This window comes from Triturus cristatus, chromosome 6, assembly GCF_964204655.1.
Source record: "Triturus cristatus chromosome 6, aTriCri1.1, whole genome shotgun sequence".
In the NCBI taxonomy this organism is placed as follows: domain Eukaryota; kingdom Metazoa; phylum Chordata; class Amphibia; order Caudata; family Salamandridae; genus Triturus; species Triturus cristatus.
Window position 1 is genome coordinate 1,838,417,585 of NC_140589.1, and position 14,016 is coordinate 1,838,431,600.

At 47.2% G+C, this 14,016-nt stretch overlaps 1 protein-coding gene across 1 annotated transcript in view; it reads left to right on the top strand.

Moving 5' to 3' along the window:
* Positions 1–14,016, top strand: part of MPV17 (mitochondrial inner membrane protein MPV17) — a 470,774-nt gene that overhangs the window by 77,007 nt on the left and 379,751 nt on the right. The window contains exon 2 of the mRNA XM_085613272.1: positions 3,239–3,316. Within this exon, the coding sequence (XP_085469398.1) occupies positions 3,244–3,316 (73 nt within the window). The 5' untranslated portion in view covers positions 3,239–3,243. The remainder of the gene's footprint in view (positions 1–3,238; positions 3,317–14,016) is intronic.

Genomic DNA, 14,016 nt, shown 5'->3' on the forward strand with positions numbered 1-14,016 from the left:
CAGTGGCATTTTGGGCGCAGATTTCTGGGGGTCCGGGGACTCTTGCTGATAACAGTGGGGTGCCTTAAGGACATGCATTGATCAGCCAGGCATGCATTTGGTGAATGCACTGCAGGGGTTCAGCGTGGATCGTAGTTGGGGGCAGGAGGATGAATCAAGGTTACAGATCTCCAGAGTCAATACTAGTTAGCAGCCACACACTGAGCTAGCTAGGGAGAGAGAAAAGGAGGGGAGGTTGGCGTCAATCAGGCCACATCTTTATGCAATGGTGACTACATTGGCTTCTTGGCTATCTATTTACCCATCTGATATTGCATATCTGTAGTGTAGTTTTTTGCCCATACTCCCATTAAACTAGCCATCCAAATTCTGTTTCACCAAATGTGTCCAAGTCTCCCTTGAAACTACTGGCCTTGTCCTAAAATATTTGTGATTCTCGGCAGGGGTCAGCAATAAACATCTGGCCTAGGCTATTTTCAGGCACATTTGTTGTCTCCAGCACTATCACCTTGAGCTTTAGGGCACTGTCAAGCATTTCCTTCTCAAAGACCCTATCCCCATCTTCCCTGTCCCTCAAATGCACCTAATTAAGTCCTGATTTAGTTGGTGAACCATGAGCTTCTTCTGCTCTGATAGTCTTCCTCCTCCTCAACCTGTGGTCTGAAGAGGGCAAACTCCAGTTTATTCATCCCCAGGATTACTCTAGAAATAGTGACTTCTGGGGATTTAGAAGATCTCTGTAGATGATGTCTCAAGGGCAGACGTGCTGATGCGGAGTCCTGAACTGAGGGGTGTGGACCATTTTTAGTATCTGAATCTGAGGGTTTGGACTATCCCATCAGCTTATCTACAGCAGGCTCCATAAAGGCAGCTTCCTCCATAAGCTGTGTATCGCTCGTCTTTTAACTGGCCGCCTGTCTGTAAATGGACAGAACTCTATTGACTGATATTTAGTGTCTACTGTGGCCTGGGATGTAGTGATCCACAGCCACTCACCACTCTGATGCCTTCTGCACGGGGTTCCAGGGCAGTGCTTGGTTTCCAGGCTCTGATCATTGTGGGAACTGTCATTGTCCACAGATGTCCCATTGACTCTGGTACTGACCGACTCCAAAGGAGGCACTCCCATTGGACGCTTGATTCCTAAGGGATTGCAACGTAGAGCTGGCTGGGCTTACTTGAGGTGGTGAGGGTTATACTGTCATATACAGAATACACACAATGTCAGTGACGATCACATCTAATGTAAATGTGACTTTATTGATAGCCATGCACAATAAGCAGTTAAAACTCGGACACAGAAAGCCAGAAGGTGCTAGGGCTTTCTTGGCCCAAGATAAGGCCCAAAACGCTTTTATAGCGCTTGGGAGATACATGCTTTATAACATAGGTTCTATGGCTACTGTTATACTATGCAGCAAAAGAGTTCCCTACTCTTAGCACCTTCTAGGTAACTTGTAGTCTACTACTGTCTGTGTCCAACCTGTCAAGGGAAAGAAATACAATATAGTAGTTTGTGTGTGACTTGCTTGCATATTCCCTGTGCCCTAATAGCCATGGGTTCAAGCAGGGCCCCTCGGTGCGTTTGAACCTGGGTGGCTGAATTAAAAACAGGGAAGGACCCAACTGCTGCCATGGGCTGTAAACGAGAGACTGCGGGCCGGATTCACAAACTGCACCTTGTAGTGTGCGACTCCACCTACTTGATGGATACTTGGAGAAGGCATCGGTTATGGCCTTCTTTACACTCCTCAAAGACCTATCTGTTGGTACTGGAAGCAAAAGATCCTATCGCACCTCTGTCCTGCAAGCCACCTTCAATGCCCGCTCCTCTGACTATCACCCAAACCTTTGTAGAGTGAGGGCCATTCTTGAGGCTAATTTCTCTTGCCACCCAGATGAGCATCCTCAATAAGAACTTTTTTTTCACCTGTCCTCTGTCTCACAGCCGCATTCTCTGCTTCCTTCATAAGGTCTCGCTCCCTCCCTGGTTGTGGGCATCTCCCGGGCACCGGCTTCAGTACTGGTCCAACCCGCTGAGCAACCAAGCTCCGGCCGGTACAAAATCACATGGCTTCATCCCAGGTCTGAACCTTACAGCTTCATCCCAAACACCTTCTCACCAGGTCCCGGCTACAGGCAGCATTACCTGCGGTTCATCAAAACTTAGAGCACTGAGGCTTGAATACAGCTGGACGGCACCTGAACATTGAAAACTGTGAAGAGTGATTTGGCATGGGGGCCAATGGGAAGTATAAGTTAGTAAGGTGTCATTTAGAGTTGGGTGGTAACTGGATGTATAAAACAATAAGGTCGAATTTTGTGTTGGGTGGCAACGAAAACATTAAAATAATACGGCATGATTTAGAGCTGGGTGCCAATGAAAATAAAACATAGTTAGACAAGGTCTACATTTGGGTGGTGATAGAAGCCCCTGTGATTTCTGGAGGAAGTTCTAAGCCTGGAGGAGAATGTGTTGGAATATTTTCCGCCCATGGGTACTAGTTTGCAGATCGACTTTCCTGTACAGAGTGGAGGGTTTTCCAGTATGGCTTAGCTGTACCTCAGACCCTTTAAATGGTATGCTTTAAATGTGTATTAAGTGTTAGACAGGCGGTGGGTGGCCCCCAGTCTTGATGCTCATTATTAGATTAGGACGTACATTTTCTCCGCGCTGCGTCCCATAACACGAAAACCCCACCTCAGTGGTCGTCACGCACGACATGAAAACACTTCCCAGGTAGGATCAAAACAAAAACAACATCCTTCCAACCACACACCCGACATGGGCTAGCATGCTACTCATAAGGCAAGCGCTTCTGCGCCTCACATAGGGGTCGTAAGCGCTATATATGCTGCAAACAGTACAACACATTTGTGATACTCTAATCTAATGGAGAGAGTTGAGAACCTGTCAGGCTGCACTTTGCCCTTTCTAAATTTGTAAAATGCGGGTGAAAGTTCACGCTGCACATTCCTGTCTTTGCCCCGAGGGCGGCCCAGGCGGCGCCCGACGCGCGTGTTTTCCTGGAATGAGCCGTATCATGCTCCTGCGGGCGGGCCTCAGATCTTTGGGAGGGGTTGCCTCTGCTAGCCCCCAGTCAGTCTGTGGAGCTGACTGGACCATGGAGGCCTCTCGGAGGCCTTGAACCCTGCACTCCAGGCCAGCGCCCCCTGCCGCCCCAGCGCGTCCTCTGCACCTCTGCCTTCCACTCTTGACGCCTGTCTCTTCCCGCAGGGAGCATGGCGGGTCTCTGGAGGGCCTACCAGAAGCTGCTGTCCAGACATCCCTGGAAGACTCAGATCGCGACAGCTGGTAAGAGACACCCACGGATTTTACTTTCAACTTGTGTAATACTACTTTTTCTCATTTATGAAACAGCGCGTGTATTCTGCCGTGTGTGCTAAAATATCACTTCAAAGTATACAATAAAGAGTTCCAGTTGTCTCATGCACTGTCTAATCTGTCACGTGACACTAACACACAAGGGAACTTCCTACACGCTTGTATTGCAGCTATTTCCGGTGCTTAGCTACGGGTGAGTGAAGGGGGCAGAAGGCAAGGCGCACTGTGCCGGGAGTGATGCAGAGACGCTTCTTCCAGTATCCCAGCTCTGTGTCTTTTTTTTGTTGTGGCCCCGCCCTCTTACATCCAGTATGCGCTACATAGGGCATGCGCAGTGGAACTGCAGTGTTGGAATAATGCCTTCAACCAAAAGGGGCGCAGCAGACCTGGCAAGAACCCATTGAGGCATCCTAAAATCCAGCTGTGGAGTCACCCACTGTTGTACCCGTTACAGAGTACCTGCACTTCTATTTCTCCATTTCAAGCACTGGTTATGTGCACTGTCACCCGTGGGGGTATTCTGGGGCTGAGCAGGTGTGTGTGCCCAGCCCTTCCTATCTTATGTTGGTTCATTGAAAAACCAGGTCTTCAGTTTCTTGAGGAATTCAGAAAGAGAGGGGGCGGCTCTGATGTGGAGTGTGAGGCTGTTCCATGCATTAGGAGATATAAGAGAACGCACGTCCTCCTGATCTGGTTCTGTGTATGCACGGACGTGTGCGAGTAGGAGTCCTGCGGAGCAGCGGTGTCTGGGTGGTTGGTGTTGAGCTTGAGACACTTGGTTTTCATCCAGCTAGCGACTTCTGATATGCACACAGTGAACTTGTTTTAGGTGTTGGGGGGGTCTTGTCTGAGCCAAAGAGTATGAGTTGCTTGTCCTCCGTGTAGGAGAGGATGCTGATGTTGTGTGTGTGGATGACGTTGGCCAGAGGGATTAAGTATCAGTTGAAGAGGGTGTGGCTGAGCGATGAATCTTGAGGCACTCCGCTGATGTGCTTGCGGGCTTTCGAGGAGAAAGGTGCCAGGCTGAAAGCTTGTCTTCTATCTGTTAAGGAGGAGCAGATCCAGCAGAGAGCAGGTTCTTGGTTGCCAATCTTGTGCAGGCGCTTGATGAGGATGGGTGTAAGACCATGTCAAATGCTGCAGAAAGGTCCAGGACAATAAGGGCTGCTGTGTCCCCTCTGTCAAGGATCAGGTGGATGTCATTTGTGGCGGCGATAGTGCTGTTTCAGTTGTGTGGTTAGGCCTGAACCTGGACTGTGTGGCTTCAAGTAGCTGGTGATTGCTCAGGTGGTTGCGAAGGCATCAGTTGATTAGTTTCTCTAAGACCTTTGCTGGATATGGTAGGAGGGAGATGGATCGCTAGTTGGAAAACATGGCTGGCTCAGCGAACTGTTTCTTGAGCAGGGGCATGAAGGTGGCATGTTTCCAGGTGTACAGTAATGTGGCTGAGTCGATGGAGGCATTTAGGATGGGTGTTAGTGCTTCGCTGATCGGTAGGAGTCCTTTGGTGAATCTGTGATGGGGGTAAGGGTCAGATGGGACCCCCGTGTGGAATGGTATTCATTGTAGCACTGATTTTGATGGTGGTTATGGTGGGCCATGAGGTCAGGTTTTCGGCTATGATGGGAAGTTGAGTTGTGCTGGTGATGAGGTCTGGTTGAGGGTCGAAGGTGCTGCATATGGAGGTGATTTTGTTACAGAAGAATTCCGTGAGCTTGTTGCAAAGCTCGTGTGAGGGGGTGATGTTGCCGAAAGTGGCAGGAGGTGCTGTAAAATCTTTGATGATGGTGAAGCTTTTCTTGCTGCTGTTAGTGTTGGCATTGATACGATCTGCTAGAGCTGTGTGCTTGGTGTTCCGAATCTGCTGGTGGTAGCGTCTTAGGGCTGATTTGAAGATGTTTTTATCTGCATTGTCTTGAATTGTTCTCCATTTGTGTTCCAGTTGCTTACAGTGGCGTTTTGTCAGCCTGAGTTCTTCTGTGTACCAGATGGTCTGTGATCCAGCTCTTGCCATTGGGTTGTGCTTGAGAGGAGGCAGGTTATTGGTGCATTTGGTGATCCAGCTGTTGAGCTTCTTGATGGCTTTCAGCAAGTTGCTGGTGTGCTCAGGCTGGTGCGCGGAGAGAGTGTAAGCCCATTCCTCTTCTCTGATGCTTTTCCATCTGCGATGGGCGGTTCCGTTCATGGTAGGCCTTTGGTGGTGCAGGATGGGTATGCTGAAATCTGATGATGTTGTGGTATTTCGAGGTCAAAGCTGCTGCCTTGTCGACTGTGATATTGCTGATTGAGGAAAAAATCTGGTCCAATAAATGCCCGGCGGTGTGAGTGTGTTCAGTAACGTGCTGGGTGAGGTCAAAGTTTCTGAGGTTTTCTAAAAGGGCCATAGAGTTTGGGTTGTTGCGGTCTTCTAGATGAAAATTAAGGTCTTTGAGTAGGATTAAGGTGCTGGAGTTGAAAATAAGGGGGGTGATGAAGTCCGAGATGTCACTGTCGAAATTGGTGTCAGACTAGTTGGCCTGTGTAGGAGGGTTCCACCCAGGGCGAAGTTAGCTGTTTTGCACATCTTGAAAGTGAGGTGTTCCACGTAGCTGGTGAGGCCAAGTTTTCTGAGGTTTTCTAGAAAGGCTGTAAAATTAGGGTCAGTACGGTCTTCTAAGTGAAGGTTAATGTCTCCAAGGAGGATAAAGTTGCTGATAGTCATGAGGGGTGCGACAAAGTCTGACGTCGCTGGTGAAATTTGTTTGAGGTCCTGGTCATATGTGTATGAGGATTTCAGCCAGGGAGATGTTGACTGTGATGCTTATCTTTTTTTTTTTCTTTGGCTGAACAGTATATAAATGGAGATAAAAGAGATTTCCGACTTAGTCTCTTGCCGTCCATACGAGGTGATGCCCGGACACTCCACTGGGGAGGGAATGGATTCCATCACGGGATCCCTCTCTGCGAGGTCGACTGACTCTTTTCTCCGAGGTTACAGGAACTTACATAGATTCTCTTCCCAGTGATACCAATCCATCTTGGTAAAACCTCTGAGCGCTCGAGAACAGCCTGTTTTTACTGATACTTAATCATTGGACTAATATTAACTGGTAATTCAAATGATAATTATAAATTCAAATGTGGAACTCCAAGGCCAGTGAAAAGAAGAGGTGAAAAAGGTTGAGACGGGATAGACTTTCAATAGGAACCGTGAGATAAAGAGGTAAAAAGATATATCTACTTCTAGGGACGTACTTTCTTGGCCCAATCGACCCAAATACTCCAAAATGTTGTTCTCTTAGTGGACTGCGTTGCCCTGTCCATTTTAGCTATTCTAATAATTCTAATAATCTGAAAAAGGGTAAGGCTGCAGGGCCAGATGCTATCCCAAATGAACTATATGTCCTGCTGAGGGAAGAATTGGCCCCGATTTTGCTCAATATTTTTAATTAAGCCTATATCTTAAAGCAGGAGCTCCCTTCATCCTGGGACTTAGCCACTATAATCATCCTCCTTAAACCCAACAAGAATCCTAGAGCATGCGAATCATATAGGCCGATATCATTGCTTAACAGCGACTACAAAATATATACACAGATTATGACTGAAAGGTTGGAGCGGATGGCGGGCACCATAATCCACAATGACCAGAAGGGTTTTATGAAGGGGAGGCACTTACAAGACCTGACCCATGAGTTAATAGGTACAATAGATCTAGCCATAAAATATGACAGCCCCTAACTGTAATAACCTGTGAGGCTGTGAAAGCCTTCGACAGGGTCAGCTGGCCCTTTCTTTATGAAGTGATCCAGCGTTTTAAGATGGGGAAGTTTTTGAGTCAGCAATCAAGGTCCTGTACAAAAACCCTACAGCCCGGATATTAGTAAATATGATTTTATCTGAGCAAGTTAAAATTAGAAGGGGCTCCAGACAGGGGTGTCCACTCTCCCCCCTCTTATTTAACCTATATATTGAGCCATTGGCTATCAAGCTAAGAGCATGTAAAAACATCATCCCATTTTCCTGCAATGAGTGGGAAAAGAAAATTGGGCTTTACGCCGACGATCTAATGATTTTCACAGGCCATCTACAGCCAGTAATTTCTGCTATCTGGGAAAATCTAGATAGTTTTGGTAAAATATCAGGCTATGCTGTTAACCCTTCCAAGACCGAGATTATGCAGTGGAACATAAGTTTCCAGAGTGACCTTATCAAAAAGAGGATTAGATACTTGGGAATTGAAGTGGTCCAAAACTTTGACTTACTAGCAAAAGTGAATTTTGATTTGGTCACCTAAAAAATCAAGAAACCACTACAGCAGTGGGACTCTCTGCCTTTATCCTTTCTAGGCAGGTCAAACCTGTTAAAAATGGCTATCCTACCCAAATATACATTTATATTTAACTCAATTCCATTGGAATTCAAGAAGGAATGGATTAAAAAAGTACAAGGTTTTTTCTCCAGTTTCATCTGGGGAAAGTAAAGGCCCAGATTTGCATGGTGATACTTATCTTGAACGTGAGGTGTTCCATGTAGCTGGTGGGTGTGTCCGTGTAGATGGTGCAGCTGATGGTATCTTTGAATACAATGGCGACTCTACCTCCGAGCTTGTGTTGGCGGTCTTGCCTAGTGATCTTGGAGCCCGCAGAGATGGCTGTAGTTATGTGTGGTGCAGAGGTTGGGTTTAACCATGTTTCTGTGAGGAAAAGCAGGTCCGGAGCTTGGTCGTGCAGTAGGTCCCATGTCTCTTTGGTGTGTGTGTGGTGAGCAAACTGTTGTTGAGGAGCATGCATGCAAGTGTGGCGTGCAGCGTGGGTGGTGTTTGGTCTGTGTGAGCTTGAGAGGGTGGCTGGTTTTTGTGAGCATTAACGAGTGGGGTGCTAGGTGCTGTTGATGGAGGAGTGGTGGGTGTAAGTAAGGGGGGAGAGTGCATGAGAACTTGCAAAAGGCATATGTGAATTCTCTTCCGTGTTGTGTGGTGTGGTAGAAGTGCGGCGAGTGGCAGCTGTGGTTGAGAACATGGCAGGTAGGGAGAGAACCAGGGTTCCTGGTGCTGAGAGCAGTCCAGCGCTGGGAGCTCAGATGGGCTGAATTTTGGCTTGCCCGCTGTGCGCGTACACGCTGCAGCCACCATAATTTAGGTCCTGGGAGGGAGAAGTGCAGGGTGCAGTGGGCTGGAAGCCAGTGATTCCACTTCCTGTGTAAATAGATGATGGGATATCCAGTGATGCCACTTCCTGTGCAGATCTACTCTAGGTTCCTTATGGACTAGGCTCACTGTGATCATGGTGTCCAGGATCGTGCTGTGGTGCAGGAGACCAGAGAGTATTAATGAGCAGGCTCTTTTGTGCCATCTTACCCAGTACCCCTTTTGTATCATTATGTTTACTCCCACTTCTGTGGTACAATGGTTATTGCTAGGCTAATATACACATTGCTTTATCTAGCTTCAGCTGACTAGATTTGTGCCGGGCATAACTAGGCTGAAGTGGGATAAGGCATTCCCAATAGGTAGGAATCTTTTAAGGCCCCTAGGGAGGTAGTTGGAGATATTTCACAGCATTACTGTCCACTTAATTTTGCCAGTAATACAAGGGCCAGTCTTCCTTTTTCTCCATAGTTTAACATCCCAGAAGAATAAAGCAGGGCAGTCTGGTTCCTTTATTGCAGTACCTGATACTGCTTAACTGATGTGGGGACTTCGGGCTGCCTTTGCCCAGGATCTAAGGGCGTCCATTTCTGATGGATATATCTACCTGTGGATTCCTCACCTTTTGAATATCCTGATGTGCCAGCATTCAACGGAAACTTTTCTTTGCAGCTCTCCCACGTCGACAAGGACGTCACAATGCCTATGGCTCTGCACACCTCCCTACTTGACGTCATTGCAGTCAGAAGAGGCCCTCATTGGCGTTCTGACGTCATTTCCCCTTTTTCTGCGCCTTTGTTGCATAACTTTTTTTGATAGACTCACTATAGAGTTAGGAGTCTTTCAACATTTTCCCCAGAAATTGCTACGTTGTTGCAGGAAAAGTGACTCTATTGAGGAAATCTGATTTCAAACCATGCAGAGAGTGTGAGGGTCAAATGTCAATCACTGATCCTCATGATGATTGTCTTTGATGTCTTAATTCAGACTACAACGTTGATGCCTGTTGATCATGACCAGAGATGAACCCCAAAGCACTGAAGGACCGAGAAGCAAAATTCTTCTTGGCCAAGGTAAGGAAGGAGAAGAGAGGACATCGGAAGTCGTGTCCTCGTTCAGAGTCGCCGTCTCCCCTTTCCTTGAAGTCATTGAAGAGGAAACATAAGAAGAAGCGGCGTCATGGTTCCTTACGTTGGTCTTCGAGGGATGAGTCTCCGAGGTCAGTGTCTCCACGCCTGAGTCACATAAAGATCGAGGTGAGGTGACTCCGGCTCCATCTCCAGTAGCCTTTCTAGTGTCGCTGTTGAGTCCAAGCCCACCACCGACTTTGCCTGGAGCCTCCTGATCCGAAGCCGAAGGTAGATCCAGTTGCCCCTCCTTCTCCCCCTCCCCTTTCACCTCCTCCCCTTTCACCTCCTCCATAGGAGCAGGAGTATCTAACTTTTCCTGTTCCAGGGTTCAACCCATTCACATTTTTTAAATGCTATGTACAGCATTTTCAGTAGGGTGATTACTCCATCTGGCACACCTGCGGACCCCATGGGTCCGCTATCCTATTCAATTGGGAGGTTTTCCAGCGCAATATCAGCAGGCGCCGTTCCTGCCTTTTATGTTGATGGCTCAGGTATCCTGGGCTCCTCTGCCGCTGAGGAAGGTGACTCCTTCGCCAGCAGAAGTTCTGGAAAAGTCACCAGCACCTGTTGCACCTTCTCTGATGTTGGCTGAATCCGCTCTGGTGTCGTATCACTCAACTCCAGTTCCATTAGCCTCTTCAACACAGGTATCAATGTCACTGCCGATACTGGCTTCACCGATGCCGTTATTGAAGTTGAGGCATTGATCTCAAAGGGAAGCTCAGAGGCTTCTTGAGGAGGAGAAGTACTTTTTTGGAGAAAGAGGTCCTAGACTAGACGAGGGACAAATAATGTCACTGGATCCGTAAACGGAGGGTTTGGAAGTGGCAAGAGGTTTAGACACTTCCCCAGTATGGAAATTGTTGTCTCCAAAAGGCATTCTGCCTCCAGAGGTTACGTCTTACCAGTCAGGGATTAGAATGGCAGCTGACGTGTTGGACCTGGCTTGTCTATCAATTGAGCTTAAGTCTAATTTGCTCACAGAAGTGTTTCATTTTACTTCTTCAACATCAGAGCCTTTATTGCCTTTTAATGAGGCGTTGACTGAACCAAATCTAGAGATTTGGCAGAAGCCTATGTCATCCTCTGCCGCCTCTAGACCAATTGCGAAGAGGTACAAGCCGGCTCCAGGAGACCCACTCGCCCTTCACCTGAGACTTTGGTGGTGCAAGCTTCCTGTTCTTCCAAGTTAACTCCTTGGTCTTTTCAAACGTCCCCTGCAGATAAAGAATCTAAAAAAGTGAAACAGTTAGCAAAGAAAGTGTTTTCCCCTGGTAGCATGGCATTGAAGTCAACTAACGCAACTTCTTTGGTGGGATGCTACATTCATGCACTGATGGACTCTGCCAAAATAGTGATCCCGAAACTACCTGAGGATGTTCGGGGATGCTTTATCGAACTGTTGAATGTCAGTCAGGTTGCTGTTCAGCAGGTCATTCAATCGAACCTGGATACCACCGATTCGGTTGCAAGAGCGATGGGGACTTCAGTCACTACAAGGAGGCACGCATGGCTGAGAGGGTCTGGTGTTTCGCCGGACTAGCAAAATACACTGATGGATTTGCCTTTCAATGGATTAAGACTATTTGGCACCAAAGCAGATTCTGCCTTGGAAAGATTTAAGGATAGCAAGGCAACAACAATATCTTTGGGCCTTCAATCGCAGCCCTAGGATTACAGGCAGTTTGGGAGGCTCCGTGGGTTTGGCAGGAACTTCTCCTTTCGAGGAAGGCAGCAATATTAACAACAGTAGCAACAGCCACCGTCCAATATGGGACGGGGCTGGGGTAGACAGCGAGGAGCTGCCCACCAGCCATCTTCCTCCTCTTGCTCTGCCAACCTCACAGGAAAGCAGCCCTAGTTTTCCCATCTTGTAGCATGCTTTGCTGGTGGGAGGACAGGTGTCCCAATTTCTACCACAGTGGAGATCCAGAACATCGGATTAGTCAGTGTTAAATATTTTAGAAGAGGGGTATTCCCTACCCTTACCAGAATTTCCCCCGCTGTTTCCTCCCCAGAAAGGTTTTTGTTATGAAGACCATCTCATGCTCCTTCAACAGGCGGGCCAATCACATCAAAAAGGTGCAGTGCAGGGGTCAGGGATTATATTCCCAGTACTTCCTGATTCCCAAAAAGCACAGGCATTTGCGAACGATCCTAGACCTCAGGATTTTAAACTTGATCATCAAGCAGGAAAAGTTCAAAATGCTGACCCCAACACAAGTGCTCCTTGCGCTGGAGAAGGAAGACTAGATGGTCTCAATCTATTTGCAGGATGCTTATTTTTACATTCCCATTCTGCAATCACACAAAAAATATCTCTGCTTCATGGTGGGGTCTCAACATTTCTAGTTTGTGGTCCTTCCACTTGGTATTACTTCCGCACCTTGAATCTTCATGAAGGTGATGGCGGTGGTCACAGCACATCCCAGAAGGTGGGGAGTATTCCCTTACCTGGATGATTGGCTGATCGAAGCCAGGTCTCCAGAGTTGGTGATGCATCACTCAGTTGTTGTTCAATCTGAGCTTTTCCATCAACAAGCCCAAGTACCACCTAGAGCCCACACAGGGCACCCTGTTCTTAGGAGCAGTACTGGACACTATGGTGAGTCGAGCCTTTCCTCCTCCTCCTCCTCCTCAGAGGATTCGGGACATTCAGGCTATGATTCCGATGTTTCAGAATGGAGCTATGGTTCCAGTCCTGAAGGTCTTGCGCCTGCTAGGGCTGATAATCTCCTGCATTCTGTTGGTCACCCATGGACGCTGATCCATAAGGGCCCTCCAGTGGTGCCTCCGCAGGCAGTGGTTTTAGCACAACAGAGATCTCAAGGAGTTGGTCAAGATCTCCAGAGACACTGCATCGGATCTTCAATGGTGGGATGTGTCCGGCAATCGTTCTCAAGGAAAGCTGTTTTACCTGCCACCTCCGGTGCCCACAGTGATAACAGATGCCTCCACTCTAGGGTGGGGAACTCATATTGGGTATCTGGAGATCAAAGGAATTTGGTCTTGAGAAGAACAATTGTTTCAAATCAATCTGTTGGAATTGCGAGCTATACGTCTGGCTGTCAAGGCCTTTCTCCCTTCCCTTTGCGGTAAGTCATTGCAGATCTTAGCAGATAATACTACAGCAGTGTGATACATAAACAGGGATGAGTCAAGTCATATCTTCTCTGCAGAGAAACTCTACAACTCTGGTCCTGGACTCAGATCATTAGATTTGTATCATAGCAAATCACTTGGTCAGAGTTCTAAACGTGTATGAGGACTGTCTCAGTTTGCATTTTTCAGCCAATAAAGAGTGGTGTCTCCATCTGGAAGTGTTTCTTCACATTTTCTGGCTATGGGGGACCCGTCAGATAGATCTTTTTGTTACTCACGAGAACACACACTGCCCGTCATTCTGCAGCCTCCATTATCCGATGCAGGGAGCATTGGGGAACGCATTTCAAGTGGATTGGGGCTCCAAGCTGTTTTACGTGTTTCCCCCAAACCTTTGATTCCTCATGTTGCAGGTCCATAGTATTAAGCCCCCTTTCACAACGTTCCATGCAGATAAGTTGGTTTTGAGATACAGGGCGGCTTTCCTGCTAAAGGTGGTTACTCCCTTTAACTTAGGCCAGTCTATCACTCTTCCCACTTTCTATCATCCTCCACATCCATCTAAAGAGGAGGAAAGGCTTCATCGATTGGACCCCAAAAGGGCTGTTAGCTTTTATGAGGACAGAACTTGTGATCTTTGGCTGGATGATCAGCTGTTTGTTGGATATGTGGGCAAGATGAAAGGAAAATCAGTGTATAAAAGGACTTTATCACGATGGATCATCCTTTGCTTTTAGATCTGCTACTCCATGGCTCACAAAAAACCTCCAGAAGGTAGTAGAGCTCATTCCACTAGAGCTAAGTCTTCTACTTCTGCTTTAGGTAGAGGGTTCCATGTAGTTGACATCTGTAAAGCGGCAGCTTGGGCCTCCCTCCACACTTTTGCTTAGACTTCAAAGTGAGGAAGGCCGGTCACTTTGCTCATTGTGTTTTGGAAGATTTTGTGGTATAGCAGACAGGCACCCAACTCTGATTGCTGGACAGCTTGGGTATTCTATTCAAAAGGTGAGTAATTTGCAGGTTGGTGTATCTATCAGAGGAACAAGTAGGTTACTTACCTTCGCAATGCTTTCTCTGGTGAATACAGTAACTACCAGCAGATTCCTCACTGACCCACCTGCCTCCCCGTTGCTTGTTTGTATTTACCGAAAAGAAACCTATTTGTATTTTATGTATGTATTGCCTATTTCATATGTATGTATATGTGTGTATATATATATATATATATATATATCTTTGATGTAAACTTTAGAGTATGTCATTGCATTTGTGATGTTGGTTTCACCCGTTCGCCTTGAAGGCATGAA